Source organism: Canis lupus, chromosome 21 (assembly GCF_011100685.1).
Source record: "Canis lupus familiaris isolate Mischka breed German Shepherd chromosome 21, alternate assembly UU_Cfam_GSD_1.0, whole genome shotgun sequence".
NCBI lineage: Eukaryota > Metazoa > Chordata > Mammalia > Carnivora > Canidae > Canis > Canis lupus.
This window is the reverse complement of record NC_049242.1, coordinates 28,904,852-28,919,767: the sequence shown is the minus strand read 5'-3', so window position 1 is coordinate 28,919,767 and position 14,916 is coordinate 28,904,852. Positions and strand designations below refer to the sequence as shown.

Here is a 14,916-nt window from a genome sequence, read left to right as displayed (position 1 = left end):
GAACTACCCTTCCCCCCCCCACCTTTACCTCTTTTATTACCTTTATCTTGATGCCTTCTTCACAGTGAGCGGTCCGGGCTGACCCTTCCGTTTCAGGCCAAGAGTCCTACTTCCACACATCTGTATGTGGTATGTGGAGACTCACCTCAGATTGCCCAATTAGGAAAGGCTCATCCTCCCTTGTCCCTGTAAAGACCCAAATTCAGCTGCACCTTGAATTGCTCCTCTTCCTGGCATTCTAGGTTTCTGCCTTCTCTTTGATTCAACATTAGCTATAAATTTTTAATATATTTTCAGAGCATTAACTTACTGATAGGCAAGATCTAGAGCATGAAAGAGGAGCCAAAAATGACATAAAGTTTTTATTTTACTTTTTAAAAAGATTGTTGTTATTCCCCAAAAGAATGCAAAGAATGGATTGGCTATTTACTGAGATTTGACAAAAAAAAAAAAAAAAAAGACCGAGGAATAAAGTTGTTAAACAGAAAACCCAGAATTCAAAGCTATGTACATTTGAGAAGTTTATTTTATACCCAAATGGACATGAAGGGAGGGAGTTCACTATTGTGAGTCTACAGTTCATCAGCCGTGGCAGGGTATTTAAAATCATAAGATTCGTGAGTAGCAGTAACATGATAGAGGTAAAAAGACGAAGGCATGAGCAACTACATATTTACAAGTCTGGAATATAAGATGTGTTCCACAAAGGAAATTGAGAAGAAATAAAATATATAGTCAGAAAAGAGAGAAAGGGGAAAAAAGCAAATGAAGAGTCTCAGAAAGAAGAGAGTAACCTATGGTATTGGATGATGCTGGTGGGTTAGGAAGATAGAGGCTGAAAACTATTAGATTTGGCAAGAGAATGGAGGACAATGATGAGCCTGAGTTTGGAAGAGTGGAGGGGGCAGAGATCTGGCTGAAGTAGATTTAAAAGCAAGTGAGGGGTTGCCTGGGTGGCTCAGCAGTTGGGCCTCTGCCTTCGGCTCAGGGCGTGATCCTGGATCTGAGATCAAGTCCTGCATCAGGCTCCTTGTGGGGAGCCTGCTTCTCCTTTGGCCTGTGTCTCTGCCTCTGTGTGTGTGTGTGTGTGATGAATAAATAAATCTTTTTAAAAAGCAAGTGAGTTGGAAATGAAGTGGATTAAATAAGAGTATTATACATAAGAGAAAGGGTACGATGTCTGTGTAGAAACATGGGGATAGAGATGTTTTTCTTAGACGGACAATATTATATCATGCTTTTATTCTGATGGGAACAACATAGAGGAAGGACAAATGATGCAGAAAGAAGAGAAAATAATTGCAAAAGTAAACTGTTGTGTAGATGAATTGGAGAGACTGAGATCTGTGCCCTAGTGGAGAGCTTGATTTAGGTCCAAAGAAATTTACTCATGATAAGAGGATGGAGGACAGAGCATACAGACTGTCAGTGGACAGTCAGATTTCAGTTATGGCACAAAGGTGGGGATCATTTAGAGGAAAAGTTAGATAGAGTAGGTTTTGCTGTTGCTAAATTATGAGTTCTAGATGGTGGGTGGAAAGGTTTGGAGAATTGATGACCAATGGAAAAATTGGGTCAGATGAGGGATTTTCAGAGCATATTGGGGTAAGAATCAGAAAAATGATGCAAAGAGCTTGGGCTTTCATGTAAACTGTGGTAAACAGGGTATAAAGTTCAATCATATTAATTGATTGGATAGCCTGAGTGGCTTACTCAGTTAAGCCTCCAACTCTTGGTTTTGGCTCAGCTTATGGTCTTAGGGTTTTGAGGTCGACTCCGATTTCAAGCAGGTAGTTAAGCCACACAATAGGCTCCATGCCTGGTGTGGAGTCTTCTTGGGATTCTATCTCCCTCCAGCTCTTCCCTCCCACTCGAGCTCTATACATACATACATACATATATACATAAATTTTTTTTAAAAGATTGATTGGATAGAAACATCTTAATGGGAAGGTGGAAAATCCATTTTAGATGTAATTCTTTCTTGAGACATATCTTTTTACTAGTTTGAGGGGGTGGAGTGGGAGTCTGGCAATAGATCTATATGAGTTTTGTGGGTTCTCCTTCAATCTTGCTGATTGCAGTGTCAGGGCTGGAAGAGGGGTGGTCTGTGAGAAGTACACAAATTTCTGTGGGTACCCTTTGCAGACCAGAATCTGAATACCAGTCACCACCTCCACTGCACCAGACACCACCATCTCCCACCTGCTCCATTGCAAAAGCTGCCTCACTAGTGCACCCACTTATAGTTCTACCTCTACTACAGTCTTTCCCCACTTTGCAGCCAGACCCACCCACCGAAACTCCTGCATTGTTCGCTTGAAATTAAGCATGGATTTTCTACTACATTCCTAGTAAAATTCAGTGTCCTCATCAGACCTACAAAGCTCTTCCTGATTTATCTGATGTTCTGTTTTTCCTCCCATTGTTTAGTTCACACTCCACTCCAGCTACAGCATCTCCTTGTTATTCTTCAAATACCTCAAGAATATTCATTCCTTCCTTATGCTTTTACCCCTAGGTAGCCTCCTATGCCTGGAATAGATTTCTCCCAAGGGAGTGCATGTTCAGTTCTCCCATTTCCTTTTGATTTCTGCTCAACTATTGCCTTACAGAGAGATCTCCTGGATTACCCCTGCTTGTAGAAGAGCTTATCCTGCTTCATTTTCCCTAATAACACTTATTTGTAAGTTAGGTAGAATACAGTCTTATCCCCACGAAAGTAAACTCCATAAATAAAGGAAATTTATTTGGTCACTGTTATTTCTTCAACGCCTAAAATAATATTTAGCTTATGTAATTGTTTACACACCAACTGGCTGGGATACTCCTCTGGAGGCAGGAAGAGGAAGAGATGGGGCCTTGGCTAACTACAGAGAACACAAGCTACGGATATTAATTATGCTGAAGGATGTATATTCTTGGAATCTGCCATGCCCCGGATGTCTGAGTTTTGGCGACAGGAATATGCAGTCAGGGTCGGCAGCTCCATCTTTCTGGGCTCAAGAGTGAATAGTAACAGTCCAGGAAAGTCCTATGATTGTGACGATGGCAGTTAGTAAGAGATTCCTAAAGAGGACAAATACTTACCTTGACCTAACTGAAATGTGGACTTTTCCTACTCTGGTCCACCAGGCCATTCTTCCACTTTTAAACTTGAACAATTTGGACTTGGAAAGTTGAGGAAGTCTTTATGACTACATACCTGTGTCTATCTATAGCAATTTTCCCTTTCTGTATGGGTATGTATGACTATCTTCCTCTACACATGGATGAGTCTGTTTATGCATCTTTAGGCATCTGTATGCTTCTATGCATGTCCATAGCTGTGTGTGCAGTGTGCTGAATATCTGTGTCTATCAATGTGAATCTTTGACTGTATGACGTTGTGTATGTGTGCAACACTGTTTGAGGCTATGTATACATGTTTTTGGATATGTGAGCATGGTATCTGAGCTTATGGTTCTATGCGTGCAACTATGATTCTCTATCTCTAAATTGACATATGCATGTGGTATGTGTATGTGCTCATGTATGTACCGTAGGTGAGACAGGGAAATCGTACACACAGATAGTTCCTTTTTTTTTTTTTTTTTTGCAAAAGAAACAAAGCCAAACCTCAGATGGGGGTATGTGGGAGTAGCCATTTTATTGACAGATCTTCTACCCATGGCCAATGGTCTATTCTTCAGTGAAGAAAGCATTGTTTGGTTTCTCCTGTTCCAGGGCCTTTCCTGGTTGGAAGCAGCAGAAGAGGTAGAAGAGAGAGATGATGTGGTCAAATGGATCATCAGGCAGGTAACAAGCAAAAAAGTAGGCATGGTGGTTAGAATCCATGGGATCTCTTGAGCTTGCGAATAGCAGCGCTGGTGTCCCCCTCAGTAGCAATGAGTGCTTGCAGATTGGCATGGTGGTTCCCAAATCCCATGGCCTGAAGAGATTCCATTTGCTGGCTGAAACGAATCTCAGGGGCTTGCAGAAGATGAGAAGGGTCTCCAGCTAAGGACTGTAGACTCTGCAGGCCTGTTCCAGATTTGTGGCAGCATTCAGGACCTTTGGGTTCAGCAATATCTGGCACATCCCAGGCCCAGGGCACTGTATCAGGGTGGCTACAGCTGGGTGCAGGAAGCCAACCCAGGCCCCAAAGGTAGGGTGCAACCCAGGGTAGAAGAACAGGAGCTTCTGTGGCTAAGAGTTGCAGACCTTGTTCGATCTGTAATATTGCTTGTGATGCTTTAGGGTTGGCTAGGGCTATAAGCATGTCGGAAAGCTGTGTCTGCTGTAGGAATGTGGGCAGCTGCTGCCTATACTGTTCACTCAGCTGGGGCATACTTATGAACAACATCATCTGGGCTGCCAAGTACGGGTTGTTCAAAAGCAACTGCATCATACTTCCGGTGATTTGGGATTTGGTCTGCTCATCTGAAGGCTGGAGGTCATCCTCTAATTTCTGGTCAGAGCTATCTAGAGAGATGGTGGCATCTATGTCCTCTGTCTGGGGCTGCTGAGTGAGCTCTATGCTGGGTAAGGCTGGTACCCTAGCCGGCTGCTGAATGGGACAGGTAGGACTCGGGCCCTTGGTGGAGATAGTGGTGGTATGGGTACTGGGAGTATGGTTCACCTTGTTGGGGGTAACACTGGCCGAGGTGACGGAGGATAAACCATGAGAACTAGTATAGATGACTCGGGTTGTAGGGAGCTGTGGAAGCTGGTCCTGCCGTTCCTGGGGTGGTGGTGGAGATGGAGGCGAGGACTGAAGTTGTTGCAAAACTTGTCCTTCCAGGAGAGCTGGGAAAGGGTTGCCCCCAAAAAGATCTTGTGAACTGTTGAGCATTTGGTCATTGCAATCAACATAACTCTGACCCAAGGCATTATCCCCACCTGGCAATGTCTCTAAGCCCAGGTGTGACTGTGGGTTCAGTGGATGCTCAAGAATCTGCTCAGGTTGCTGGATCTGCATTATCTCTTGAATCATGGCAAGGTTTCTGGCCAGCTCCAGAGTCTGCCATAGAATGTCAGAATTGTCAAGGATGTAGGAGACTTCTGGGCTCTGCTGCATCAGTTGTTGCATGTCTGGGTGTTCTGAGATGAACTGTCTCACGAGGTCTGTGTTAGATAGAAGCTGCTGGATACTAGGATTCTGTAGCATCTGTGCTATGTACTCTGGACCACTCACTTCCAGATCCTGGGAATGCACTTTGGGAGCATCAGGCTCCACAAGGAGGGCTGATTCCAATGGGGTGTGACTCACACCCGCAGGTTGGTATACCCCATTGGTGTTTCCTTCAGTGTTTCTGACCTGGTGGCAGGGCTCTTTGGTCGACAGGTTCCGGGAGGAATGTGCTAGGGATCTGGAGCTGCGTTTGGACTTGATGACCAAGTGAATGGTGTGGCCATCTAGGATGCCCCTCTGGCTCAGTGTGTCATGGTCTTTGAGAAGGCGGCCCATGAAGACCAACACTAATTGGTCCATTTGGCACTTAAAGTGGGTGGATAGCTTCTCCTTGAACTGCCTCACCGAGGTGTCATCAGCTATCATAAAATCTTCCTGCTTGCCTGCTGTCTTCACTATCACTCGGGTGACACTCGAAGAAATGTTCTTGTCTGCAGGCATACCTGAAGAATGCCCACTCTGGGCCATCTTGGGTGTTCGAGAGATGACATGCGGCATGGACCTCAGTGGGAAGGCAGATGGTGAGCAGGTGGAAACCGGGGCAGAAGGGGTGAGGGCAGAGGAGTGTTTCTGCTGGCCCCCGTCTCAGTTGTTGTGTTCTCAAGCCAAAGGCTAGTTTCCTTGTTGCTGAGAAAGGGATGAGTGACCAGGCTGGGGCCAGGTATTTTATGATGTTATACCCCCCACCCCAGTTCTCCAGATGTGGCCTAGCTGAGGCCTGTCGTGGCTACTGATTCATAGTTGGTACTAGGTGGGCTAAGTAAAGATGACTCCACCCAGGGCTGCCCCTCCCTTCTGCCCCACCCACCAAAACCATAACTTCTTCAAAAAAGGGATATTGTGAAGTCAACTCTAGTCTCACAGTCTCTGTCAGGGAGTCATATTTGTGTATGTGTGGGGGTGGCGTCACCAGATCTTCATAATAAAATAAAACAAGGTCATTTTCCAGAAAATGGAGGTCAGGTTCTCAGGATGAAACTATTAAAAAAAAAAAAAAAAAAAAAAAAAGACCAGATTGCTTATGTGAGATGTGTGCTTCTCTGTGGTGCTGTGTGGGTCCCTGTTGAGACGGCAGGCTTGTTATAATGATATATATATATCATTATATAACTATATATATATAGTTTGTTGAAGCCATAGATAAAACTGCATACCTGGAAGAATGGAATCTCTCCTGTAAGAGGGATCTTACTACTTTTGTTAGAGATCTCAAAAAAGTAAGGCCTTACAAAGGAAAAGGGAACAAGAACAAAGTTCACAAGTGGAAGAGGAGGTCATGGTCCTCTCTGACTCTAGGTTTAGTGATTCTGGACTTAAGTGAGAGTGCTCTCATGTGGAGAAAGATTTCCTCTATCCTAAAAGCAGGAGCAAGGCTAGCTGGGGAGGCTTTCTGAGGAGCATTTCAAATTAAAGGTGAGTGAGCCCTTACTGGCAAAGTATTTTTTATTCACTTATCACTTGGTCTTTTCTACACATCATTTTAGCAGAACTTTTAGAAAAATTTGTTTCAATGTCTTAGCCCAGTCTTTAGTGCCCACCTTTGTGTCAAAGCATTAGAAAGAGAGAGGTCTATAAATCAAGAGGTGACGGTGGAAGAGATTCATAGTGAAATACCTAACAGGACAGGTTTAGGCAACTAAACCAGATTCTTAGTTCCATGCAGATTTGGAGGATAGTGCTTGATCTTATTTGCATAGTAGATGAATTTTCTGTTAGTCGATGTGTTAAAATGTGTACTTATGTCTATGTAGATGGAAATATCATACATATGAATAAGAACCCATATGTCTGATTGGATGTATATTTGTGAATGTTTGTATATGCAGAAGTGTAAACATAAGACAATGTGTATGAAGTAATCTGGTACCCTCTGGGTGACTGAAGACTTTGGGGTCTGAAATTTTGAACATTCCATCCAACTTCATGGAAGGGAGTTGAATCACACAGATAGGTAAGTAACAGATGTGGAATGTTTGGGTCTCTATGTTCTCAGTGTGTTGAAGATGAGCAAAGAAATTACAGACGGCTTGCCAGGGGACTTCCTGTGTCACACCAAAGGATTCTCTATTGAGAATATCTAGACCACCAGCTCAGTCCATGTCAGACCCTCCTCATCCTCAGCCATATAGCTGCTCACTTCCTAGAATGGGACTCAGACCTAAGTCCCTCACTGAATTTCACTCAAAGTGAGATGATTCAGGACAGTGAATCATTGATTTTCATACCAAGACACTGGCCTCTGTCTTCCCAGGTACCCTACAGGAAGCTGAGGATAATGACCATTCTAATGACCAGTTGCCCTAGGTCTCTGCACTGAGACCAGAGGCTCTCAACTTAAGACTTACTATGCTAAGCCTTGTTAATGGAATTTTATAGTTGTCAGAGCTGGATTCACAGTTTTCAAAACACAGAATAGATTTGTTTTAAAAATTAGAGTGTAGCTCCTACAATTCTGGGATTCTAGTAAAGAGGTGTTTGTTAGTTTTAGTGTTTGTTTCCCAATGAAATCCCAATCTAATTTACTGAGGCCTTTATTAAAAAGAACTTTAATGTGATGATTGAGTTATTAATTCTACAGAATTATCAACTATAAAGATATAATCGACATTTTCCAATCAGTATACTGATGGCCTTTTTGGAGGGTGATTCATCTGAAGGGTGAGGAAGACATGCTTCTCCCAATACTCTGCCCCCCCACCCCGGGTCTCAGGGCCTGGAAGTTTTGTTGGGAATGACAGGATTTGGTTCAGTAGAAAGCCAAGAGACCTTTCTAGCTGGCCTGTGCTTCAGTGTCCGGAAGCTGAGGTCATAATAGACCAGGTAACCATCATTATAGACATAAAGCTTATGATCCAAGGGAGAGTAATTGATGCCATGCAGAGTTTCCAGCATCTTATCCAGCAGGATGCTGAGATGGTGCTCCCGCCCTGTGGTGGTATCGAAAGCATAGAAGATCTCCTCTTGGCGGGTGCTCAGTGGGCGTATGGCATAGAGCACTCCACAGGCCATGAAGGCTCCTGACAAAGCTGGCTTAAACTGGCTGGTGTGCCAGGTTTTCTCCACTTCTAAGTTGCTGGTATTGAGACGACTCACAACCAGGTTGCCTTTGCTTTCCTCAGTGGCGTAAAGGACCCACAGCCCCTTCTCATCACCAGCAAAATCTATGTCTTTCCAGGACACACCAGCATAGGAGAAGCGGTTGTTGTGGGTGGCGCTGGGCAATGGGCGTTGTAGCACCAGGGTGTTGGAGGAAAGATTCACCTTGGCAATGTCATGTGTGCCATAGTAATTAAAGTACATGAAGTTTTCATACACAGTATTACCACTGCCATCACCATAGCCCATTGTCCACTCCTTATAGTTCTTCATCAGTACCAGGTCATCATAGGACTTGTACAGCCGGTAGGAGTCAAAGTACCTAGGCCAAGCACCACACCAGAATCATCAGGGTACACAATGCCAATAAAAATGAACAGACTAGTGTTCTAATTAATAGTGGGAGCTTTGGAATCAGACAGAACTGATTTGTAATCTTTCTTCTTTTACTTACAACATACTGTGACAAAAAATAACTGTAAGAAAATCAGTAACAGTAATAACAGTGACATCAAACTCAATAATGCCTCATGGACACTGTGCATGCATTATCTCATTTAATTATAGTGAAAACACCAGAAGGTAGTTTGTATTCCCACAGATTAGGAGACCGGGTCTCAAAAAGAGACCTAAATAATTTGCTAAATAATTTGTTGAAAGTCTCTCACCTCATAATTAAAATCCATAAAAAGAATACCAAAAGAGGGCAGCCTGGGTGGCTCAACGGTTTAGCGCCACCTTCGGCCCAGGGCTTGGTTCTGGAGACCTGGGATCGAGTCCCTGCATGGAGCCTGCTTCTCCCTCTGCCTGTGTCTCTGCCTCAATCTCTCTCTCTCTCTGTCTGTCTCTCATGAATAAATAAATAAAATCTTTAAAAAAAAAAGAATACCAAAAGAATCTATCTCATTGATTGTTAGGACTGACCAAAATAATGTGAATAAAACAATTAGTAGAATATTCATCTCAAAGTAAGCAATCAAGGAATAGTTATTATTCTTTTCTCCTTTATGGAGACTTTCTGTACCCTTGACTCCACTGCTTTCCTCCTGCTCTTGAGACACCAGTGTCCTGTGACCAAACATAGTTCGAGAGCTGAAGTTGGGGACATCTATACTCATGAGGCCACTTTGGAAAGTACTTTAAATTATCCCTGAATTATGAGTATTGTCACAGCTTAACATTGGACAACAAGTCCTGCCTTATAAAGAGATATTTTGAAAGGATTTAAAAAGCAAAGTCATGTAAATGTGCTTCATATGATACAAAGTACCTGTAGGAATTGGGATCAATATTATAAGTAACACTAATCTGTCTGAGATGAGCTTCCACTGAGACTCTTCAGGTTCAAGCCATGTTCATCCTTCCCTCCCATGATCTCCTGCTCAGCTGGATTTTTCTCATACTCCTACATGTCCTGACTTTAAAAACCCTGCCTGTGCACTGAGCCTAGCTACCTAGACAGGCTGCCAGTTTATTGAAGGGCTCATTTGTCTACTCATGGATTTAGTTAGCAATTCTTTCATCTAAAAAACATCTATCAGCACCTACTATGCTGTTCACACTTTGCTATGGAATCTCACATGATATTCTTGCAATTTAACTATCCTTACTTTCTAGATGGCTAGAGTGGTTCTGAGACATGAATGCATTTCTCCAGACTCATTTAGCTTAAGTGCTGAGATTTAAACTCAGCTCCGTTTGAGTCCATCTCTCAAGTATGGTCAAGCTCATCCTGTAAACATCTTTTAGGAAGAAGGTAGGATTCTGAAGCCAGGCGGGGAAGAATTTGCTCTTGAGATTAGATCAGGCTACAGATAGAACCAGTTTCGTTTATGATGGGATTAGAAATTTCAGACAGTGGGTTTTTGAGGTAGCTCAGGGCCATCTGGGCCATCCTTAATCCTGAAAGGAGGTCTAGGAAGTGACCTGTCTGGCCTAGGCCAAGGTTATCCAGGGGCATACCTAAAATGGAGAGAGGAAGCTCGGCTGGGGCCATAAAGAACCCTGTTAGGGTAATGTGGAGAACATTTGGAATGAAACTGGTTGCAAAATGGAAACCATCTTGAACTCACCTATCATCTGAACTCAGAGGGGCCACCCAGTAGAGGGAAGAGTCTGGATTGGGTCCTGAGTCTCGACCCCAGACACCTGCCTTGTGGGAGGAGCCTCTCCAGTTGAGTTGCACCACAAAGGGTCTGCTGACTTTCTGCAGGCCTCTGTGGGCACAAGAACCTAGAGAAGAGAGCAGCCAAGGTAGAAACCGGAGTGAAACACACAACCTCCAGGGAGAGGATAATGAAAGTGTGATATCCATGCGTGCATTTCAGCATGTGTCCATCTACCTGAGGGCATGTACAGGTATATAAGCAGGCGTGACTTTGTGCGAATACAGGACAGTGCACATGTCTGATTATAAGTGTGTTTCTATCTATCTGTGTATACTAGCATGTCTGTATGTGAGAGTCTGCATCCCTTAGTGATGTACCATGCAAGGAAACAAAAGATTCATTCTATACCAAGACCTTTACTGTCCAACCCTGCATACCATAGCCAATCCTACATTCCCAAACTCTGTCTTTGGGGAGGTGAGATCTTAAGAATTCAGTGATGCCTCACCAGGTGGCAGGGGTGGACCAGAGTCCTCTTGCCTCTTCGTCCTCTCACACTCACTTAGCCGGCCCTCAAGGACATCCACCTTCTGGCGGAAAGCACAGAGGCTACGTTGGTCAGAGTCAGCCAGAAGCTTGAGTGTGAGGCTGGCATTAGCCACCTATGGAAACGAGATGTCAAGGATATAAGTCACAAACTGTTCTTAAGACCTGAAGTGAGGCTCCCATATTACTCAGCTCAGTGTCGCTTTTCTCCAGAAGTAAGTGATTTTGGAAATCATCAAATTTATGAGATTAAATAAGAGAGGATGCCATGAAGGGAAGAGGGATTCTCTAATCTATCCACGTACTTGGCTCTGGAGTTGAGAGAGGAGGTTCTCAGCCTCACAGACTTCTCCTTTGGCCATAAGTTGGTCCACCAACTTCCGTGCTCCCTCCAGTTCGAGGCGTAGCAGGCTGTAGTTTGGGGTCTCCTAGGAGGAAGCAAAGGCAATGGGATTCCCGGCCTTCAGGGCACGGTTTATTTCCCGGACCTGGTTATCCTAACCTTCAATGGTGTGTGCCTACTCGCCAACCCGGGTGCGGGGCATGGACAGGCAGTTCCCTCAAACTTCAAGACCTATAGCTCTTTTCTTCTATTCACAGTCTCCCAGTTCCAGTTCCACACAGCCAACAAAATACTCTCAGATCCATACATTCTTTTATTCCATTAATAACCTCAAGTAAGTATTAGTGTTATCTCCATCTCACAAATGAGGACATTCATGTCCCTCTGTTCACTGCAGGGAAAATAACTGTTTCCCGGGTATGCCTAGACTCTGTCTCCCCCTTCCTGGTTACAGCCACACCTCAGGGGTGTCTTGGTGAGTGAATGAATGGACAGACTCCTAGTTTCCAGGCCCTCTCCCATCAACCTTCCCCAGGGCTCCACGAGTGGCCATTCCAAAAAGCAACTGCTCACATCACATGCTGAATGTCATATTTCCATTCACTCAACCTTACAGTGTAAGCACAGCTCACCAGCTTGACCCACAAGTCTCTCCAGATATTGCCCCTATTTTAACTCAACTCCAGATCTTTTCTGTCTCCCTTATACTGGTCATCCCACTTCCTTCTTCTTTTCCTATGACGTATTCCCATCTCCCACTGCACCTATACCCATGAATTGGCCTCTTAGTGGAGGAAGCACATCCTACACAAGCTTCTCTGTACTGTGACTGCCACTGAGAATCCCAAGAATAGTACCTAATTTTTCCTTCATACTCAGGATTCATCTCAAAGATGAGGGCTATGCTTCACTCAGCAATTTCTCTTCCACCTTGGCTCATCCTCATGCTGCATCCAGGAGAGAATGTGCCTGTATAACTGCTGGCCCTGGCCCACAGCTCCAGTGCTCACCCTGGATAGCCCCTGATTGTACTTGTCCATGAGTTCCTGGGCTATACTCTGTAGCTGCTCCAGCTGCTTCAGTGGAATGAGATTGTTGGACAGGTGAACTATACAGTGGCACAGGCCATCTTCATCCTCAGAACCTGGCACACTTTTCACCAGCTGCAAAAGCAAGACCATCATACATTAAGCATAATCAAACATGCTGGGGCAACAATGTACTGTTTAGGAACATGAAGCAGAAGAGCTGACCCTCCTTTGGAGTGTCAGAGAAGAGCTCTCTTTGCACAGGAGATTGTTCATGACTGTCTGGGTTCCTTTCTGCCATGAGTTTGAGCGACTCTTCCCTTGACTTCCCAGAACCGAAGCAGAGCCCCCTTCCAGCTCCTAGCAGTAGGGCCTCCCTCACTCTACCTTATATTCTGGCTGGCTCTGGCCGCAGTTCACAGAGCTGGGAGTAAACTCTTCCTCAAGGCTCTGTGGAGAAGAAGAAAGCTGCTCTGAAAAGAAGTCCCTAGGGAACCAGTTTAGGGGCTACAGTACTTCTACTCTGGAGAATAGTATATTACCACAAGTTCACTTTGTCTCGAAACAGCAAGAACAGAGTTCCAAATTGTCAAAGAAAGGAGATGGATGTTAGTAGCACCATGAGGCACCAGACTGATATTTAGCATTCACAAGAATGTGACAACATATGACTTCAATTCTTCTTCTTCTTCTTTTTTTTTTTTTTTTAGGTGAAAAACTAGAGGTACTGAGAGTTTAAAAAAAGAATCAGCTGGGGTTCTTACAGATTCTTCAAGAATCAAGATATGTGACTCCTGTCCTTCTCTGAATAGTCCCACATGTAGCTTCTCTGGTCCTGGGAATTAATTTGGCTATGTCTTCAGTCTGCAACCCCAGCCCAGTGGTTTAGTTTCTGGGGATGATGAAGCAGAGGGCACATGCCTATAATAGCCCAGGCTGGCCTCCCTCAGCTCCAGCATCCTTCACACAGGAAAAGGGTGGCAGATTTCTGCAGAAAGTGAGGCCTCATAGAAGAGCAGGGTGGACAGCCCAGAAATCCTCCTCTCTAACCTTCATCCTTGTTTTCCCTCTCTCACTCAATGCTTACCCAAGCCCAGCAACAGTCAGAGTTGACTGGGTATCCCATCCTTGTTCCAGACATCCCTAGGCCTCTCCACCTTCACTCTCTCTCAGAACCTGGGGCTTCTTGATACAGATCAGAATGGTGAGGGAAGCCAGTCCAAAACCCAGAACCACCTCCCCACCTGATTGAGATCTCCCCACCCCCAGTCTGTACCTGAGGCTGTCCTGGGAGCACCAGGAGCAGCAGCAGTAAGGGTACTGTGAGGGCCAGGGCAGGCTGCATCTTGTTTCTGCTATAGAAGGGGAACAAGACCTTTGAGTCCTCCTAGCCTTTTATCTCCAGTCCAAGTGAATGGTCTCAGTAGGAGGGATACAGATTTCAACACCTGAAAGGACTGAGCGCATGAGAGGGGTGGGGAGGGGACGGGGTGGGGCGTGGGAGAAGAGGCTGTGACACTCTTGTGCTTCCAGAAATGAGGTGGAAGTGACTTTTTTACATGAACAGGATCTCTCTCATCTGTCCTCAAGCTGAGATATATCCTCATCCTGCTGGGTTCTCCTGTCCAAACAGAATAAGGCAAACCTGAGACAGGCTGTGGGGGCCTTGGGATGGGTCCCTTTCAGGAGGGTTTACGGTCTTTCTCTCAACATGAATACTCTAGAGTACTCCTCTGATATTTAGTAACTCCATCTGATCCATCTCTAGGACAAAAGCCATTTTGGTAACCAAGGGCCCTTGGAGGAAGACCAAGCTGTATACCTGGAGGGACTGTGCGGCCCTGTGCTGGCTTGTTCTGCCGCATGCCCTCCCCACACCTAGAAGTCTGTCTTTTTCACTGTTCTAAGCACTCCAAAGGTTTCCATCTCATCCCACTATTCAAATGTTTCTCCTAATCCCAGCTCCTGATGCCAACAGCCTCCACTGCCTGTCCTTCAAGAAGGCCCCCCTGGCCAGTATCTTCTTGTTAAGCCTCTGGTCCTCTGGGCTCTTGCCTAGGGTACCCCAAAGAAAAGGAAGAGCTGGTTCCTGGGTCATAGCTCAGTGTTCCTAGTGCCAGACACTCAAAACTGTTCTTTCTTCTTCCACTATGTCTCTTGAGTACTTCCCAGGCAGCAGTGAGTTTTAAACCCTCCAAATACCTAAGGACATGTCAGATTTCCTATGAAGACTGCATTTTCCCCATTTTTCCATTGAGCAATTTGTATCCTTTGGTATTTCCTACTTGTCATTGCTCCCCCAGTTCAGATATCATAGGCATTTAGCATAAAGGCCATTTGCTAATGCATCCCCTCCTTTAGAGCCCTTTGCCCAACACATGATACCCAGTAGAGAGAAGCATATGAAGTCTCTACTTCTCCTTTTAGGGAAGGGGTTGGAGAGCTTAAATGAACATATGACTCCAGGAAGACACACCTTGAGTTCCATTGGGCAATCTTTGATGAAAGATTATACCCTCATCTTGTTTTACAGATTTTCACCTTCTGACTCCTTGCTTGAGGCCTGGTATCCACTCTCCATCAACTCCTCTGGCCTAGCCTTGCCATAGCCATGGGTCCAGG

General features: G+C 44.8%; 2 protein-coding genes across 2 annotated transcripts; both read right to left on the bottom strand.

Moving 5' to 3' along the window:
- Window positions 1–3,624: 3,624 nt before the first annotated feature.
- Window positions 3,625–5,954, bottom strand: UBQLNL (ubiquilin like). Its single transcript, XM_038568852.1, has one exon. It carries the CDS (start codon window positions 5,669–5,671, stop codon window positions 3,827–3,829), a length of 1,845 nt encoding a protein of 614 aa, XP_038424780.1. The 5' UTR covers window positions 5,672–5,954; the 3' UTR covers window positions 3,625–3,826.
- A 1,925-nt stretch (window positions 5,955–7,879) lies between these two features.
- LOC119864860 (olfactomedin-4-like) lies at window positions 7,880–13,639 on the bottom strand. The gene is made up of 7 exons (XM_038568111.1): window positions 13,571–13,639; window positions 12,682–12,744; window positions 12,277–12,429; window positions 11,229–11,351; window positions 10,886–11,039; window positions 10,342–10,501; window positions 7,880–8,591 (listed from the first exon to the last, which is right to left on the bottom strand). Exons 1-7 carry the CDS (start codon window positions 13,637–13,639, stop codon window positions 7,880–7,882), a joined length of 1,434 nt encoding a protein of 477 aa, XP_038424039.1.
- Window positions 13,640–14,916: the final 1,277 nt, after the last annotated feature.